Source organism: Sander lucioperca, chromosome 22 (genome assembly GCF_008315115.2).
Source record: "Sander lucioperca isolate FBNREF2018 chromosome 22, SLUC_FBN_1.2, whole genome shotgun sequence".
Classification (NCBI taxonomy): Eukaryota; Metazoa; Chordata; class Actinopteri; order Perciformes; family Percidae; genus Sander; species Sander lucioperca.
The window spans coordinates 23,643,372-23,662,599 of NC_050194.1; the positions used below are offsets into that span (position 1 = coordinate 23,643,372).

Consider the following 19,228-nt stretch of genomic DNA (forward strand, 5'->3'; position numbering starts at 1 on the left):
GAGAGATAAGATCAGGAAACACATTTGTAAATTACAAACGGTTTAAATACACCGACAATGCTGTGGAAAGTTTTACGTTTTTATGAATATACACAATATTAGATTAATTTGTAGAGTTTTGTTTTGACATCAAATATTCTATAATCAATATTGTGATTGATCGCAGTGATTGAACCCACAGGGAATTACCACCAGTAACTCTGCGGAGCTTTCAGCTCATCGTTTTGGTTTTAAGGCCTGTAACTGTACTGTTTAGGTGTCATCCTACAGCTTTCATCAGCGCTGTTTTCAGCAGCATCAAACTCTTATAAAGTTTCTGTTCACTACCTGCTAACCACACAGACACAGTTGGAGACTAGCTGGTGGACATAGTGGAGCGCTTAGCAGCTAAAAAGACGGATATTTCCCTCAGGAGTCGGTCAAGACCAAAAGTAGGAGAGTGAACACAAGGACACAAACGCAACTCCAAATGTATGTTTACGGTTCTCCGGTTCTGCTGGATGTAAAGATAAGCAGCTCTTTGCGATATAAGGTTATAAGGTCAATGTTGTGTTAACAGCTTGTTGCACCCAAGTGGCCAAAAAAAAAATCAATCAATGCAGGTTTAATGAGTCTTAAGCATCAGGTTTTCACCTCCATCCATTTCTTCTCCCTTGTTGTCTGTAATCCTAATTCTATAAACTTTGCCCCATATATTTAAACGTCTACGTTGATCTCTTCCTATTACAGCCACCGGCGACTGCTGCTGACGGGAACCCCTCTCCAGAACAGCCTGATGGAGCTGTGGTCCCTGATGCACTTCCTGATGCCCCACGTCTTCCAGTCCCACCGCGAGTTCAAAGAGTGGTTCTCCAACCCGCTGACAGGAATGATCGAGGGCAGTCAGGAGTACAACGAGGGCCTGGTCAAGAGGCTCCACAAGGTGCTGAGGCCGTTCCTGCTCAGGAGGATCAAGATTGACGTGGAGAAGCAGATGCCCAAGAAATACGAACACGTGGTGCGCTGTCGCCTCTCCAAGAGACAACGCTTTCTCTACGATGACTTCATGGCACAGGCCTCGTGAGTTATGCCGCAGTTGTGTTGACTCTAGAGATGATGCAGCACACAGAAATAATGTTTGATTAAATTAAAAAAGAACCAAACATTTTATTATGAAGCCTCTTCTCCTACGTTTTTGTAAAATAGATATTTTCCTATATTGGTTGTTAATTCTCAGATTCTCCAGCTTTTCTGGTCTTTGAAATATACACTTAGTTGCCAGAGAGGTGTTTCTGCAATGGGGTGGACAAAAAAATTGAAACCTGTCAGTTTGCAATCCAACAGCACCACAATCTACATCCCCCAAAATGATCCTTCAGTGGAATTAACACCTTTTCTAACAGGGAGGATTTATTGCAGGATTTTTTTATAAAACTGCATTAACTTTACCTTGGTGTACCTAATAAACTGGCAACTGAGTGTATTTATTAAATGAAGGCAAGGACTAAATCTGTGACAGTATTATGGAGTATTCTTTATGATTTATTTGCCTAAAATTGGGGCTTGGAATTATATTCATTTTTACATAAAAAGGAGATGTTTAAACATACCTTTTTACCCGTATCTTAATAATTCTTTATGATTACTATTATTTCTTTTGTTGTTCATATTACGATCTTGCTCTCTCCGTTCATCGCCCTTTTGTTTCTGATTCCCAGGACCCGGGAGACGCTGGCCAGCGGTCACTTCATGTCTGTGATAAACATCCTGATGCAGCTCCGCAAAGTGTGCAACCACCCCAACCTGTTCGACCCCCGACCCATCCAGTCTCCCTTCATCACGAAGCCCATTGTTTTCCATACAGCCTCCCTGGTGCAGGACGCCCTGGAGGTCTCCCCTTTAAAGGTAAGCATGAAAGGAAAACAAAAAAAGGTTAATTTGGTCAGAAAATCAAGCAGACTTGATAGGATAAAATAAAATCCTGTACGTTTTTGCGTCCTCAGCGCTGCGATCTTTCCATGTTTGACCTTGTGGGTTTGGAGAGCCACGTGTCCCGGTACCAGGCAGATGTCTTCCTGCCGCGACACAAAGTCAGCCGCCAACTAATCCAGGAGATCATGGACTCCCCTGAACCCCCTCCGAGACCCAGACCAGTGCGCATGAAGGTCAACAGGTACGCTGTGCAGCTACTGATACTTCAAAGACTATATATACCCAAGTTGCGCAGGAAGATTACTTCCACAGAAAGTTACAACTGAGCCTACACAACTACTTGCAACGGGCTGGTCTGCAGCATTCTGAAACGTGCCATTTCCCACCAATCCGACGAGACAGTGTGTCATCTCCATAGCAACGACTCTTTGGAACTTCTGACTTTCAGGCTGTGTAGCTGGATGTACAATTTGTTGCGTCAAAATCTGAATGTGGATATGGTTAGTGATAGTGAGATGCTTGCTACAGTTGCATTTCTAGTGACGAATCCGCAAAGAATTACGCTTTTATTTCTGTGATTCACTGCTTCGTTGTAACGCTGCTCCCACATAACGTTACCGTGCTCGCTGGCGGTCGTTGAGCCTCCGTCTACAACTCTGCCATTTCGACCAGTTGACAGTATATAGAAACATGTACATAGAAATAAAATGGGTTATGGATCATTTTATTTCTATAGTTGGTAGCTGACTTTGCTATTGGCTTAATAGCATTGGTTAAAATAATTGGTTAAAACAGGTGACGTCCCTTATGTTCTTAAACCAGCAACTGCCGACTTGAGAAGCTGAAACGCAGGTGCCACCATCAGCCGGCTTGAGTCGAGCTGAGAAGGGCCGGTTCAGACCGCTGCAACTTTTCCCTGCAACGTTCTAAAACGGTTTCACAAATGTTTGGTGTGAACTGGGCTTTGAAAGCTCAATGTGTCGGTGAAGAGAAGCGGACCAACATTTTACAGCCAGCAAAAGTCTATCAGGATTATTTAGCATCTAAAATGATGTCAATTATCTTACTTAATATATTTCCTCAAGAAATGGACTCTGAAAAGTTCAACACTGCAATTCAACACTTAAGAACGGTATGAAAGTACCTAAAATGCATAGAAAGTAGTTGACAGGCCTCCATTATTGGTGTAAATGTTAAATTGTTGTCTAGCCGCAGCTCTGCCTACAAGCAATCAAACTGGATAATCTATCAATAGTGTTAATGGCAGTGTGAACAATATATGCTGTTATTGGCAGGAGTGAGTGCAATTGATTTTTCTTCAGCTTCCCTGTTGCGTATTACAGCAGCCAACCTTTTAATCACACACACACACACACACCAAAGTGTCTTTTTCTTTTGTTTGGGCTAACAAATGGCAGCACTTTTTGAATAATGGACTTAAAAAAAATTTAATTTAAATTTTCAGATATTAAAAATATAATAAGCTGTCAGAAGTGCAGTCGTGGATAATGATAATAGGTTTTAATACGTGTAAAATGTATATTAAGAAACAAATGTATGAATTCATCATTTGATCTTTTGTATGTTGGTCTGTCTGTGTTTCAGGATGTTCCAGTCGCCTCCTAAAAGTGATAATCGAGCGGTCCTACTGATGAACAAGCCTACCTGCTCGGTACCCCCTGCAGCACAGACCCCCAAACCTCCTCCAGTTACTGAAGTCCCCTCAACTCCTGCCCCTGTAGTTCAACAAGGCAAGTGAAGGGAAAAAATAATTTACCCTAGACATGTATTTTGCAGTTGCAGGTCTTTTTATTTTTTACGTAATTTTCGGAACGTCCTTTTTCATTTTTCAGTGGTGTGTTCAGTGTCGACCACGGCTGCTCCTCGCCCGTCCCTGCATCTTTCAGCTCAAACTGCAGTGAGAGCCAGCGCTCCAAAGCCAGTGCTGACCGTACGGCCTCCCGCTGCCCCATGCACAGCCAGCATCCCGGCTCATCCCAGTCCAAACCCCGGCAGCGTCCTGCCCCAGAGGGTTCTGCTCAGTCCAGATATGCAGGCTAGGTTGCCCTGTAAGTCCACACTGATGTCCTTTTTTAGTTCAGTTGTTTGTCTTTCAGAACAGATAACATGTTATCTCCTTTAAACTCCACCCTGGATGATAGCTGTCAGTTTGATTTAATATTGAGTACTTTTGTAACTTTTTGTTTTGAGTCAGTCCAGCAGCTAAATGTGCACACACCTTTTCTAAACAAACATCATACACACTGGTCCTTGTTCACAACCTTGTGCTCCACCGTTTTAAAGACTCTTTTATCTTTAACTCATAAACAAACAATAACTGACTTTGGAGTAAACTGAATCTAATATTGTTTCTAATCCACATCTTCTTTCTATGTTCCTTCCTAAGCTGGTGAGGTGGTGAGCATAGCCCAGCTTGCCTCCCTGGCAGGGCGACCTGTGTCGTCCTGTCAGGGCAGTAAACCCGTCACCTTCCAGCTTCAGGGCAACAAGCTGACTCTGTCTGGAGCTCAGATCCACCAAGTCCCAGCAGCTTCTCCACGCCCAGTTCACGGTTCGTGTAAAACTGCCTCGTACTTACTGTGGGTGAAATGAAGGGAGGGTTTTTTCTGTCATTTAATTCCTTTTAGGTTAGTTAATTTTATTTTAAAAGTGGATCACGGGCGCCCGGATAGCTCAGTTGGTAGAGCGGGCGCCCATATATAGAGGTTTACTCCTCGACGCAGCGGGTTTGACTCCGACCTGCGGCCCTTTGCTGCATGTCATTCCCCCCACTCTCTCCCCTTTCATTTCTTCAGCTGTCCTGTTAAATAAAGGCCTAAAATGCCCAAAAAATTCTTTAAAAAGTGGATCACAATATGTTATCTGGATATTATTTGGCTTCACACCAGATACCAAAATACAAATTATAGGCAAAGGTTTGCCTTATAATAATACTTAAGTGAAACTAAATTAGATTTTAAACCTCATTAAATCTGTGCTGCAGTATGGATAATGACATTGACGGTTAAAACAACATTTTCGTCGCTGCTTCTTCAGAATATACAAAAGTGCAATTTACAACAATAATTGTGAGTTATAACAATAACAATATTAAAGGTGGAGTCTGCGATTCAGGAAAACTATTTCTGATATTTGATCTCTACACCCAAGCAAATACCCCTCACGTCAGTGCTCCTTCAGAACGTTAGCATGTGCCAGATTTACCGCTGCCTTTCTCTTTATACATCCCTGTCCTGTGCACGAGCACGAGCAGAATAGTGTAGTGTGCCCTGGTCAGAACGACTTTGTTTGTTTTCTATTTATAGAGCAGGGGCTGTGTGTGAACACCAGGTTTCTTTTTTCAGTGTGCACACAACGGACAGCGAGCTGACTGTGAGGAGATATTCACTGAATTTGACAAAGCTCTACGTTTTTATATATTAATTTAATCTATTTAAACCTGATCTCCCAATGAAGAAATCATTTAATTCATTGGGTATTGTGTGCAATAATGTGGTTATTTGAGAATCTGAGGAGCAAAAGTCTCTGATTATAACCCGTCTGACTCACTGCAGGTAATGTGATGCACCTGGTGTCCAGCGGGGTGCAGCATCACCTCATCAGCCAGCCGGCCCAGGTGGCTGTCCAGAGCGCAGCCAACACACATCCTGCAAACACCTCTACTGCTCCACCTACCAATCGGCTGCCGCACAATGCCGTAGCACAAGGTTTGCGCTCTCTTTCATGTTCTGCCTCTTAACAGACAGACACATTATCTTAAATTATCTTAAAAGGCTTTCATACAATTCTGCCCTTAAAATCCTAAAATCTCATTTGAACGTCTGAATTAGCCAAATCATTTTTAACTTTTGACTCTTATGTTAAAGAAAATTTTGCCTCAAGACTTAGAAATGTTTTTTGTTGGACGTTATCCTATGACGACCTCCGTCAGGAAATCAATTTAAATCCTGTCTTTTGAAGTTTTCAGTATTGTATCTGTTTAATAAAGAAGCTCACAGCTGATGTATTTCATGTTTCCTCAGTGCCCCCCGCCATGGTGAGCAGCCCCGGCGTTGTGAAGATCGTTGTGCGTCAGACAGCAGGCAAGGACGGTGGGCCTGTGCCCACCCTGGCAGTGGCCCCTTCCCCTCGTGTCGCTCCTCATACTTCCCTTTCCCCGCACCCCCACGCCAACACAACCTCTGTCAGAAGCACTGCCCCACTGCAAATTGTCCAGCGCACCCCTGGTCCCGCTACTGCCCACTACACCATAGCTCCTCCCGGAATCCCTAGCTCAACCCCAAACCAGCCCCACCCCCCTCGCCCCGTCCTCAAAGTAGTGCAGCCTCCTCCATCAAGCACAGAGCAGCCAGGTGAGAGAATGAGCTCAAGCTTTTATTCTCTCTGAGCTATGATTCATAATGCTGTATGCATGCATGCATGCCAAGCAGAACTGGGTCAGATCGTTATGGAAACTAATCTTTAGTCATTTTTTTTTTCTTCCCTACTATCCCATTTTTTAAAAATCTGCTTAGAGTTCCAGATGTGTGCAGCGTGTTATGTAAGAGGAAACATGCAGAAACGTTTAGGCAGTTACAGGAAGCCGTTTAGTAGTCTCAGTGCCTATGGCAAGTTACAAGTCAGACGAAGTTAGTATACCATAAGGACTGCAGTCTATTCATTGGGTATTGAATCCAAAATCTGCAAGTCGTCTGCGAACAATAAATTCACTACTGAGTTAACAGATCAGATCTGACCGCAAAAGTTTAGTGATTTCGGGAGAAATTGTTTCTCTTTGTTAACTTAATGAAATCCATGGTCATTTTTTCAAGTGAATGGCTGCTGGGAGTGCTGCAGAATTTAGTTATTTACAACTCTCTGATTTGTTCTCTCCCCTCAGCTCCAGTTCAGCTGGCCTCCTCGTCCTCTGCGTCAAAGGCTTCTTCATCAGCACCACGTGACAGCACCAGTCAAACACCAGTTACCACGAAGTCGAGGCCCAGTACAAGTGCAAGAACTTTCCCTCCACCCAGGAGAGTCCCTCGTCCACCTCCTCGTTCTCCGTTCCACATGGTAAGCAAGTTCATCTACAGACCAAAGCAAAAATACACTAGAGTAGTTGAATTCTTCCAATTTTAAGGTGATTTATCTCATCACGCATTTTAACAGCACATATCTCGCTGTTACAACTATTGTACATACAATCAGTGCTGTTTTAGCATCTTGTGTTCCAGCTCTTTACCTGGCTAATGTTTACCTTCTTCTACTCGACAGCCATGGCTGGCAGACTGCCATAAACAGCAGCGCGACAGCCGGCTGGACTTCATCATTCGAGTCAACGAGAACCACTGTGCGGCAAAGCCCATGTACGGCCGGGAGGTTTTGAACTTTTTGACTTTTCTCCCTGGTCCCCGTCCCTCGCCAGCCGCCCTGAGCTCTGAGGGGGAGTGGGGCCGCTCGGGCCACAGCAGCTGTCTGTTCGCACAGTGGCAAAACAAATACGACTTCTGGCTTCAGAGTCCCGCTGTGAGAGAGGCCATCCACAGCATTGATGACAGGCTGGAGCTGCTCAATGATGTTATAGACAGGTAGATAATTGATCAGTTGATTGGTTCAAATGTTCTGTGGATACAAGAGCTTCGAGCAAGAGGAAAGATTTGTGACATAACGGTTATTTATTGTGCCCCATTTTAGGTTTACATTTGCGATTCCCCCAGTGGAGGCTCCTCCGATCTCCATGCACTGCTGCCATCCTCCTCCCTCTGTGAGCCACAAGCAGGCAGTCTTCTCCACCCTGCTGTCAACTCAAGTCACTCCGCTTACTCGCAGTCTCCATCGTATCCAGTGTTACATGCGGACCCAGTTCCCGGACCTGAGGCTCATACAGTATGATTGTGGTAAGGTCTCAAGATGCTTCTTTTGCAGCATGTTTGATACCCAGAGCAGTAATACTCCAAAGAAAACTCACAGCAGCGAGCATTGTTGTTCTTTATTTAGTCTTAATGTGATGGCAGACAATTATCTACTTATTTATCTATTTATTAAGTCATAAAATTGCCTCCTTGAATCAAATTGTTTCTGCTCTTAAAACTCTGGTCACCCCTGGCTGATGCTTCAGGGAACTGATTCAGGGAAGCCTGCTTTCACATTTAGTCTTATAAAATCATCTCCATAAGTTCCCCATCCTAGCTTGTTTTTATAGATGTGTTCTGCCTGTGTGTTGTTTCCTAGTAGTGGCAACTCTGTTTTTCTAAATAAATTATTTGCATTCTTACGGTGTGCAGGTAAGCTGCAGACTCTCCACACTTTGCTGCGAAAGCTGAAGACAGGAGGTCACAGAGTGTTGATCTTCACGCAGATGACGCGTATGTTAGATGTGCTGGAGCAGTTCCTTAACTACCACGGACACATCTACCTCCGTCTGGATGGCAGCACCCGTGTGGAGCAGAGACAGGTTAGTGCTAACGGTATTTTCAAACAACCATGTGTGAAAATAGAATTATTACTGCCTACACAAAAACCAAGCTGAATATTTAAGTCTTCTCCTAATATACCGAAAAAGAAAGGAAAATATTCAACAAAAAATCAAGTTGGGGTCCAGTCAGTCTGCCGTCACTTAATGGTTATTCTCTGTGCATCTTCTTACTTCTCCTTCAGTCTCTAATGGAGCGCTTCAACGCAGACCGGCGTATTTTCTGCTTCATTTTATCAACTCGCAGCGGAGGTGTAGGGGTGAACCTGACGGGGGCGGACACAGTAGTTTTCTACGACAGTGACTGGAACCCCACCATGGATGCTCAGGCCCAGGACCGCTGCCACCGAATCGGCCAGACCAGAGACGTCCACATCTACAGGTGACGCCGTAAAAGTGCATTTACACGAGCAATACATTTGTGACTGATTAACCGCTATGCAATCGCTTTGTACAGTTAAACAGGACCGAGTAGAAAAAGGCAAAACCTCTTTAAATGATTCGGTCACATATGGTCTTTTTAAGGCTGCAGTTTCACTTTCATTTTGACCTTTAAACACTCGATTAAAGCAGGAAGTATAAAGTGATCTTAACGAGACAGAGTGGTAAATTCTTTGGTCTGTAAAATGTACAGTTTTTTTTTTCCAAAGCTAGGTTTTATATCCAAATGTAGATCCACGCATGATTTTTAAGAAGGGAAGTGGTGCCAGGATGTCACAATTTACCTTCAGGAGATGTTGTAATTCTAATCTCAAGATAACATACTGGAAAGTCCCCACACTCCCATTTTCCTCGTGGCAGACATGTGAATGCCATTGCAGTAAAAAAAGCAAGTTACAAGTGTAAATAATAACATTAATAATCAATAACGTGTGTCAGTAAGCATGCTAGTAGTCCAGCACGCACAATACCTAGGTCCTAGAAAACGTACACCTAAAAAAAAAAGGCTGTCTGGGTAGGACATATAAAGAGCCTTTTTCACAAAGTTAAATAGCAGACAAGGAAACAATAAGACTACAGATACATGGTGTGACAGGAGAACAGGAAATGGCAGTTTTTAAATTGTCAATCAGTACCCATGTTATTTTAAGGCCATGGTATTTGCTAAAATTCCCCATAAAGAAATTAGATTTCAACAACATATTAATGTTAAATGTTAAAAATATTATTATTTTTTTTTTTTATGTTTCTCTTCAGGCTGATCAGTGAGCGAACAGTGGAGGAGAACATTTTAAAGAAAGCCAATCAGAAGAGGATGCTGGGAGATATGGCTATTGAAGGAGGGAACTTTACCACTGCCTTCTTCAAACAGGTAGGCATTTACAGTGGACGTGCTTTGCGTACATAACATATTTATTTCACTAACAATAGCCTTTGTTTGGGGACACAGGACACCATTTACCACACCGTACTGTTTCTGGCTGCACGTAATATAAAAGTGCAGAGGTTCACGTTAAATTCAACGTACAAAGTATCTTAATTTCTCTCTTCTGTCTAAAAACCTGTTAATAATGTGACGATGAATCATTGGTTTATCCAAACACAAACATGTAGGGGTGTGCTTGATGACTGAGCACATCAAGAAATGTTTTTCATTGCAGAAACACAGGCTATGTCCTCTTCCCCTTTCATTAAACATGTTCAGATCTCCCTTTTCAATTAATACCACTTGACACCATTAGCATGGCTGCTCTTTTTGAGTATTTCAACATCAGGACATTTAGCTTTTCAAGGGCCTTTTCAATTAGCTTTTTTTTTTCCCGTCAAGTACACAGACCCATTTTCCTGAGCTGAATGTGTCTCATTTTCACTTTGTTCCTCAGCAAACCATCCGAGAGCTGTTTGATATGAACGAAGGGGAGAGGAGGGATGTGGCAGCGGAGCTATCGGTGCCCCAACCCGAGGAGGAAGAGGCCGTCAACAAACAGAGCACCACCATTCTGGAGCAGGTTAGATGCATCACATATACCAACAAATATTCTGTATGTAGCACCCAACATGTGGTAATTATCCAAAACATTATTTTGCAGCACAGGACAAAGTTGAACAATCTCCTTGTTGTTAAATTTGAAAATTATACATGTCAAAATTTAGCGGGACTGCTGTATTTAATGGGACTTGCTGATGTTAAATGTCCAAACCATAGACTGTGTATATAAAGATGGACGATGCGTCTCCACTTCCTCCCACTTTACAAAAGTGAAGCCAAAATATCTCGGATACGGGCGCTGCCATCTAGTAATTTTGGAGTCAGAGTCTGCACACTAGTCATTGGGCAGTGGAGTCGCTAAAAGTCCCGCCCATACACCCGCCCGACCAATCGCGAGTCAGTCACAGCTCTCAGTGATGACGTTTCACCCCGTTTTTATAGCATCAAAGAACTGATAAAAACCAAACTGATCAGAAAAATAAACACTTTAACAAACATCAGCGTGATCAGAATTACCTAAAATTAGTTTGGTCCATGTCCCATCCGCTAACATGAAAAGGGCGGGATTTATGACTGCAGCCAGCCACCAGGGGGCTGTTGAGATGTTTTGGCTTCACTTATACAGTCTATACATCAACTCCAAAAATATTAACCTAAACCTCAATTAATACTGTCAAAACAAAGCTGTTCTATCAAATATGGTGTATATATTAACCTCTTGAATCATCTTGAAATGATTGTCGCAGGCCCTGTGTCGTGCCGAGGATGAGGAGGACATAGTCGCAGCCTCGCAGGCCAAAGCAGAGCAGGTGGCAGAACTGGCGGAGTTCAACGAGAACATACCGCTGGATGATGGAGGGGAGCAAGAGGAAGTGGAGGAGCTCTCGAAGGCCGAGCAGGAAATCGCTGCTCTGGTGGAGCAGGTGAATAATCATTCCGTTGTTGAATTATTAATTTAAAATCGAGAATGGAACATTGGTTTGAGCTCTTGAACGGCTGGGGAGTACATCTTTGACATACAAAATAAATAGTTTCTATTCACAGCAGAAATGATAACTTCTGTGAGGCATTCTTGTCAGTGAAGATGGGGGTATTTCTGCTGTATGTCTGCATTTATATTATATGTTATGCTCTGTTAACACAACATTTGCTCACTCTCTAGCTCACTCCCATTGAACGCTACGCCATGAACTTCCTGGAAGCCTCATTAGAAGACGTATGCAAGGAGGAGTTGAAGCAGGCTGAGGTAACGCCACATCTTCACCTAATAAATAACAGATTTGTGTCTCATCAGCTCGGCTTTTTAAAAGTTTAAGATAAATTCAACTTTGACTTCAGACTCCTGTTAATTCCTATCCTCAACACAAAGGAACAAGGGTGTACAAAGGAACAGAAACGGATACTGTTGTCTTAAGATCAATACTACGGCTGCAACTAGTGGTTATCTTCATGTTGCCTGGTCAACAGTCAAAAACTTAAAATAATGAATTTACAATGATATAAAACTGAGAAAGTATTAAACCTTCACATGTGACAAACTGTAACCAGAAAATATTTGGAATTTTTTTTGCTTGATAATTGGCCTGAATTAAGTTATCAAAATGACTTCTCTGTCAATCGACCAATCCATTAATTGACTCATTTTATCGTTTCAGCACTGCTAAATACCATTCTGGTGAAATTCATCATTTTGGATTTGACTCAGGTGTTTATTCAACTTGAAAGCCATCATGGCCACCACTAATTAATAAGTCACAAATAGACACAACAATGACTTAAAAGTAATAAAGGGGTATTGGTCTAACAACTTGCTTTTTGTTCTATTGTTAGATGTTTAAGTACTTTGTCCAACTCTGTAGTCCCTCAGAACCTAAACATTAAGACATTTTATCAGTTTTGTAGAAACCAAACTTCAAACAATCTGTCTGTTTAGGAGCAAGTGGAGGCCGCCAGGAAGGGCCTGGACCAGGCCAAGGAAGAGGGCCTGAAGCTCCACGCTTCATCCGATGACGAGGACGATGACTTTTTGTCACCGCCAGCGTCTGTGGAGCCTACTCAGCCAGCCCGCCGAGGCCGTAAACCCAAGGACAAGGACAAGGTTGTCACCTCTACCAGGACTAGTGGTCGGCTGCGTGGGGCTTCGCCCGAAACAGAGTCTGAGACGTCCCCGAGAGAAGTGCCAGAAAGACTCCGCTGTGGTCTGAGAGGACGAGGATCTGCCAAAGACGCCGCGTCTACCACCCCGTCCCGCACAGACCATCAGAAAACCTCTTCATCGACCAGGCTTCAGGATTCCTCCAAATCTTCGAAAGCCTCATCTCCTACCAGAGATCACCAGACTATCAAAACCAGGACTCTGCCAAACCGCTCCCATCCAAGTCCAGTGCCTTCCCCTCCTACCACCTCTCCCCCTGGAGGGAAACAACAGTGTGCTGGGGAGACTGACGGCAAGACCTCCAAAGCCTGCAGAGAGGAGAAAGACGGGGAGAATGAGAGGAGGCTGTCTGAGTCTGAGCTAGAATCCAGCTGCCCATTGGACCAACAGGCAAAAGATGAGGACACCAAAGACAACAGCGCCATGTCTCCCCCCTCCACCAGCTCCCGGTCACCTCGTAAGCGACAGTCCGCAGACGGTGAAGTCCTGCGGGGCCTGGTTGAAGACTCTCCATCAGCCAAAGTCCTGCGGAAGCTTCCAGGGAGACTGGTCACGGTAGTGGAGGAGAAGGAGCCAAGAAGGAGGAGGCGGAGAGGAAGCGGCACTGGAGGTGGAGCTTCTTCAGAGGAGGCAACCGTGGAGGAGAACACTGCCGGATTGGTCGACGAACCAAACAAAGACAACACGTCACCATTGGGCCCTGACTGCAAAGCTAAAGGGGCCATTACCAAATCTCCTCAGGACCAAGACTCTACTCAGAGTCAGTCTGTGCACCCACCGCCTGTCAGAAGTTATCCTCCATATTCCCCACCCCATCTTTCTCCTGACATGCCTGTGCTGAGAAATCTTCCTGTACGGCGCAGGTTGGAAACTGAATCTCGCATGGCCGCCCAGCTTGTAGAGCAACAGCAGCAATTGGGTCGAGGAAGAGGAGGGAACCAGTCCAGAAAAACTGACATACCACCTGGCAAAGACTCACCCTCTACAGAGTCCAGTGTGAATTCTCTTGTGATACCTTTGAAAAGAAAGAGGGGCCGGCCCCCTAAGACTCCTCCTACGTTACCGGAGTCTGACAACACAGTGGCCGCTTCCCCACAGCCCACCTTGCCAGTTGAGGAGGGGAACCCCCCTCTCTCCCCAAAACGTAAGAGGGGTCGTCCTCGCAAAGACTCTACAACCACGTCAGAAACTGTCAGTGAAGAACAGAACTCTAAAAATGAGACCACTACTACTACTGGTGTATCTGGTATATCAAAAACAGATGCCAGCACAGAGTCGATTGTCTTGTCCCCCCACAATTCGGAGACCCCTATAGCTGCTGTTGTCACTACAAGTCAGGCCTCCCAGTCTACCAAAAATGAGGAAACGGACACTAAGACTAAGGTTTCAGCCCCTGCTCCAAATCCAGAAGGAGCCCCCACAACAACAACAACAACAACAACAACAACAACAACAACAGATAAAGCTTCTACATCAACAGTCACAGCTTTAGTCAAAGCACCCACAGCACCTGCACCCCTTCCTGTGGTTGCCTCCACATCAGCCTTGGCCCAATTTGTTAGTTCAGCTACAGCTCCAAGCTCAGACACAGCGTCAATGCAGGTGTCCTCTGCGTCCTCTGTCTCACTTTCTATGTCTGCTATCAGCCCCGTCGTTGCTCCCCCCACTTCTACAACTCCAGTGCCACCTGCCAGCGCTGTCACGCCAACTCTTGCAGGCGCAAAACCAACACTTGTGGTTTCCACTGCTCCTAAAGCTCCCGTAGAGCTGAACCCTTCAGGTTACACAACAACAGACTCTGCCAAAACCACCACGGTTTCCACACCAGCTGCTACCACTCCATCGGCTGTGTCGTCTTCTGCCGTGGCCGTCCGCGCAGTTCCAACATCAGTACCTGCCACAACGATTACAGAAGCTGCTAACGTAATATCAAAAACAGTCAGCGTGACACCAGCAGTCACTACTACAGTACAATCGGTCACAACTAAAACTACGGCTGTTAAGGACTTGCCGCAAGCTTCTGCTCTTTCATCGACAACATCCACCCCAGCTGCTGTATCCTCTGCTCCAACTTCTGTATCTTCCGCTCCAACTGCCACCCAGAAGGTTTCTGCTACATCTACCCCAGCTGCTGTATCCTCTGCCCCAGCTGCTGTATCCTCTGCCCCAGCTGCTGTATCCTCTGCCCCAGCTGCTATATCCTCTGCTCCAACTTCTCTATCTTCTGCTCCAACTTCTCTATCTTCCGCTCCAACTGCCACCCAGAAGGTTTCTGCTATAACGTCTACCCCAGCTACTGTATCGGCCGCCCTATGTACTGAATCCTCTGCCCCAATTACTGTATCCTGCGCCCCATGTACTGCATCCTCTGCTCCAGCTACTGTATCATCCACCCCAGCTTGTGTAACCTCTGCTCCGGCTGCTCTATCCTCCGCTCCAGCTGCCACCCAGAAGGTTTCAGCTACAGCTACTAGCCCAGCTTCAATTTCACCACAACCAACCTCAACATCTCCTCCCACTACAGCAACAACTATGACAACAACAGTAAAATCAGTCCAAGCTAGTCCATCAAACTCAACAAGTCCAAGCACAGTCCCCACTGCAAGTCCAACGATGTCTACGTCTAGCACACCATCAGTAACTACGGTCTCATCATCGGCTGCAAACACAGTTCCATCTTCTTCAGCTCAAGCAAAGACTAATGTGACAACAACTACAGTCCCTACCAAACCCGTCTCAACCTCACCACCACCACCACCACCAACAACAACAGTTCAAGTGGCTACACAGGCACAGGAAACTGTTCCAGCTGTTTCCACATCCTCAACAAAACCTGCTGCTACACCAACCCCAACCTGCACTCCTTCCCCAACTACAACATCTGCCAGTGTGACCACCACAGCCGAGGCAAAGACAGTTACAGTAACTTCATCTTCCCCAACAGAGAGAGCAGAGGGGGTCCCAGGAATGACCCCTGTAGTAGCAGCAGCAGCCCCTTCCAAAGAATGCACAACTTCAACGACTCCTGCTACAACTGCAGAAAAGACTGTCAAGATCCCCCCACCCCCAGTAAGAACTTCCACAGGTGCCCCAGTCCCCACAACTCCATCTCCAGAAAAGTCCATTACAGTTGCCACCACAAACGTCACAACTACCCAAGTATCGACTACCACAGCCACCCCTGCGTCCGTAGCAGCCGTAGCAGCTACCGCAGCTGCCCCAGCCCAGACGGTGTCCACCACACAAACGTCTGCTGTCGTTTCCCTGCAAGTAGGAAGCTCTGCATCCACAGATGTTTCCCCAGATGTGTCTTCATCTGCCCAGACAGAGGCCATGCCCCCGGTTCCCACATCTGCATCCTCTAGTGCTTCGTCTGAGAAACAATCTTCAGAGCCAACGAAGAAAGTGTCTGCATCTAAAAGTGACCCGGACAGGGCGACCGAAATGGAAGTAAACGCTGCGGAGCCTGAATCAAGGTCTAGCAAGAAGGAGGATGACAAACGGGAGGACATCTGCGAGTCTCAGCCTAACAAGGAGGACATCTGTGAGTCTCAGCCTAAAAGGAGAAAGGTGGAGAGTTCCTCTGAGACCAAAGACGTTGAGTCAGGAAGGGAGAGAGCAGGCGGAGACTCGCAGCCTGCAACTGCCACTCAGAAAGAAAAACCCAAGCAACAGACGGTTGAGCAAACTACTGAAGATCAGAAAACTCCAATCCAGAAAAGGCCTCTTAGTCGCCAGAGTAGCCAGGAGTCTGCTCAATCCTCTTCGTCATCATCTACATCAACATCAACCCTCACTCGTCACGCTCACCACAAGAGGACTTACGAGAACAGACATCCTGCCAAGAAGAGGCGAATGGATGTCACCTCAGAAACGGGGAAAGAGGAGAAAAACGAAGAGGGTGGGGGGAAGGAAGGGGAAGGTGGCAAGAAGGCGCTCACCACCGCTACGTCTCGGGGAAGGCGTTCCAGTTCGTCCTCTTCCTCCTCGGACTCTGACAACGGCGAGAGCAGGAAGGAGCGCCGATTGACTCGCTCAGCCAAGCACGGGCTACAAGATCAGGAGAGGGAAAAGGGCAACAGTCGGCAAGGAAAGAAACTCTCGTGCAGCTCTGACAGAAATGCATCAAACAACGCCAACACATCCACAGGTGCAGAGTCTGGCAGTGATACATCTTCTGTTAGGATCACCAGGAAGTCTGCAGGATCTCAGCCTTTACAAGACAGCAAAGCTCAGACAAACAGCGTCGTGCCTCCTGAGCCCGAAGTTCTGGGGAAGAGGTGCTCGGCACTCAATGCGGCAGCCAAGCTCCTAGCAATGAAAGGCAGGGTGGATACCCCTGGCCACACCCCTCGGAAAGACTCAGGTGCTAAGGCCGCTGGGACTTCCCCTGCCTCCTCTTCTGACAAAAACCAAAAGCCTAAAAGCAAAAGTGTACCAGCCTCTCCACAGAGCAACTCTGTAAATCTTACTAATAATAAAAGCACTGGCAGCAAACCCTCAACGCCCAATCAGACAAGTCGCTCGGCTTCCCGCTCCACCAGACAGTGCCCCGGTTCTCTGGTTCCACCCCTGGAAGCGGAGTACAAGAGGTCTAAAGCGGAGGAAAAGGAGAGGGGGAGCAGGAAGTCGTCGGGGGGCAAGGAAGGCGAGGCAGAGGCGCAGTCTTCGTCCCGGGGCCACAGTGCCTGCAGCAGCATGAGCAGCGACGGCGAGGGCGACGGTGGCGGGCGCAGCAGCAGAAGCCGCAGCAGCAGCAGCAGCAACAGCAGCCAATGCACCCGCAGCATCAGCTCTCAGAACACTGAGCGCAGAGAGTCCCGCGCCACGTCCTCCGGCAGCGAGAGGGATCGCAGCTCGGAGAGCAGAGACAAACGAGGCAAGCAGGGCCAGCACAGGGAGAGTCGGAAGGACAGGAGGTCTCACCGGCTCTCGCAGGAGGTTAACAGCAGTTCAGGAACAGAGGGGACGCCGGATAGAGTGCTGCGTAGCGTCGCAGCACTCGCAGCGGTGCAGGCCAGGTCACCGGCCGCAAGCACCCGCTCCTCTTCTGGTCAAAATCGTCACAACAAGACATGATCAGAGTGCCAAACGGAGAGGAAAAAATGGAAGCGAGAGCGCGTTGCAGAGCACGATACGAAAGCATGTCCTGACCTGTAAGGTTGCTGCTTTGTGTGCACTCTGATGAATGCAAGGGAACTGAGTGCTGCACAAGCCAGGGACCTCCCTGCCTCTTGGGCCCTCTCCCTTTCCAATTAGAGCTGGTCCGCTCACCAGCTCAGCCATTGTCAGCCGGGGGAAGGCTCAGGGATGCCGGACTGAGAGTTAAAAAAAAAAAAAAATGTGGCGCCGTTGCTGTGCGTCCGTAAACTAGACAGAGAGGTGGTACAGTGGATACATTCACCACTGGGACTTGAGGGGGACAAAAGGTGCAAGAGGTAATAAAGGAAAGTTGTTAGCTCACATTATGTACTGTAATCATTAAAGACTGGAACACTCTTCAGATCTTATGTGTTAAGATGGGATTATACAGCACCCTCTGTAAGGGTCATAAATGAAAAGTCATTTGTGTGACATTAAAAACTGAGTGTAAGAGTGACCAGTTGTATTGTAAGTTGGAGGTTTTAGAGAGTTTGGTTTTGAAAAATTTCATCAGCTGTCCTGACTATTGTTTCTTTGTAGTCAGTCGATAAGTTATGCATATTTTATTATTTCTTCCAGGGTATTAGGAAGAGACCAGATCTGTCAATGTGATCTTTGCTGCACTATGCTGGAGCTTGTCTTTGCTTGGGCCCCCTTTTTGTCATGTCAAGTTTCTGTTCTTTGGATTCATTTTTAAATCCAGCCTTGCATTTCTCATTTGCACATCTGATATTGTGGCCCTCGGCTTTTTGAGTACATTGTGGTGTAGTAATACATTTTTACATCAACTTCAGTCGATTAATTGGTTCCCGGTACCTCACGATGTATCTCTACAGTTTGAAAGTGCATTCATTGAACTTTCAAATAGTCTTGGATCATCTTTTGCTTCTGACCACAGACCCGGAGCAGCATAAATTAATTTTCTTTTTCCTAATCTTCCCAAAGGCAGTTATAGTTACGGTCTACTTTGTCACGTATTTATATCAAAAGGGCAAGTAAATGTTATTGAAATTAAGAGTGCCTCTTTGGCCAAATGGGTTTGAACCTTAGATTGCCTTGTGAAGCGCCTGAAGCAGCGGTGTTGAGCTTCTCTCGTTCATTTAAAAAAAAGCCAAACAAACAAAAAGACCCCAGAGAACATCAAGAAAAGCACCTCGTGCATCAGTGCTACCAAATTAATGTTTTATTTTTCACCTGAATCTTTTGTCAGCATCACTTCATTGCTCTTGGTTCATGTAAAAAAAAATTACTTGGACAAAATATGTGAATAAAATTACTGGTACAGTTCCAGATGACTGTAAATTGTCGATTTACTTTTGGACTTGTCGAAGCTATTTTGAGCAACGGTGATTTTGTGGTGGGGGGTTAGTTTATGGTGATGGTCTTATTTTTGATTTGTCTCTCTTTATTTGTTGCATTCCTTTGATCCCTTGTAATTCCACATTGTTTTACTTGAAAAATTAAGACAATTACAGTTGAATAAAAAGACCAAAAATTAGTTGCCATTTTTCATTGCGTTGAATGTTTGTGGGTGAAATACAAGTTCATGTCATACTTTAATTACTTGTAGTAAAAAAAAAAAATTGTTAGTTGCTGTGCCATCTCTTTCCTACAGGGG

The 19,228-nt window shown here is 45.7% G+C and overlaps 1 protein-coding gene across 7 annotated transcripts in view; it reads left to right on the forward strand.

Annotated features, from left to right (window-relative positions):
- LOC116060988 (Snf2-related CREBBP activator protein) overlaps positions 1 to 19,106 on the forward strand; it is a 36,929-nt gene extending 17,823 nt beyond the window's left edge. For 2 of the 7 annotated variants that reach the window (XM_035997870.1, XM_035997872.1), the window contains 19 exons: positions 730 to 1,059; positions 1,698 to 1,884; positions 1,983 to 2,152; positions 3,517 to 3,662; positions 3,765 to 3,980; positions 4,319 to 4,483; positions 5,487 to 5,639; positions 5,955 to 6,284; positions 6,812 to 6,984; positions 7,186 to 7,499; positions 7,606 to 7,808; positions 8,196 to 8,365; positions 8,569 to 8,765; positions 9,581 to 9,695; positions 10,207 to 10,332; positions 11,060 to 11,236; positions 11,476 to 11,559; positions 12,247 to 14,628; positions 14,692 to 19,106. In XM_035997870.1, the coding sequence (XP_035853763.1) occupies positions 730 to 1,059; positions 1,698 to 1,884; positions 1,983 to 2,152; positions 3,517 to 3,662; positions 3,765 to 3,980; positions 4,319 to 4,483; positions 5,487 to 5,639; positions 5,955 to 6,284; positions 6,812 to 6,984; positions 7,186 to 7,499; positions 7,606 to 7,808; positions 8,196 to 8,365; positions 8,569 to 8,765; positions 9,581 to 9,695; positions 10,207 to 10,332; positions 11,060 to 11,236; positions 11,476 to 11,559; positions 12,247 to 14,628; positions 14,692 to 17,547 (8,494 nt within the window). In that variant the 3' untranslated portion in view covers positions 17,548 to 19,106. The remainder of the gene's footprint in view (positions 1 to 729; positions 1,060 to 1,697; positions 1,885 to 1,982; positions 2,153 to 3,516; positions 3,663 to 3,764; positions 3,981 to 4,318; positions 4,484 to 5,486; positions 5,640 to 5,954; positions 6,285 to 6,811; positions 6,985 to 7,185; positions 7,500 to 7,605; positions 7,809 to 8,195; positions 8,366 to 8,568; positions 8,766 to 9,580; positions 9,696 to 10,206; positions 10,333 to 11,059; positions 11,237 to 11,475; positions 11,560 to 12,246; positions 14,629 to 14,691) is intronic. The other 5 variants (XM_035997874.1, XM_035997873.1, XM_035997871.1 and 2 more) reach the window with 5 other exon arrangements.
- Positions 19,107 to 19,228: the final 122 nt, after the last annotated feature.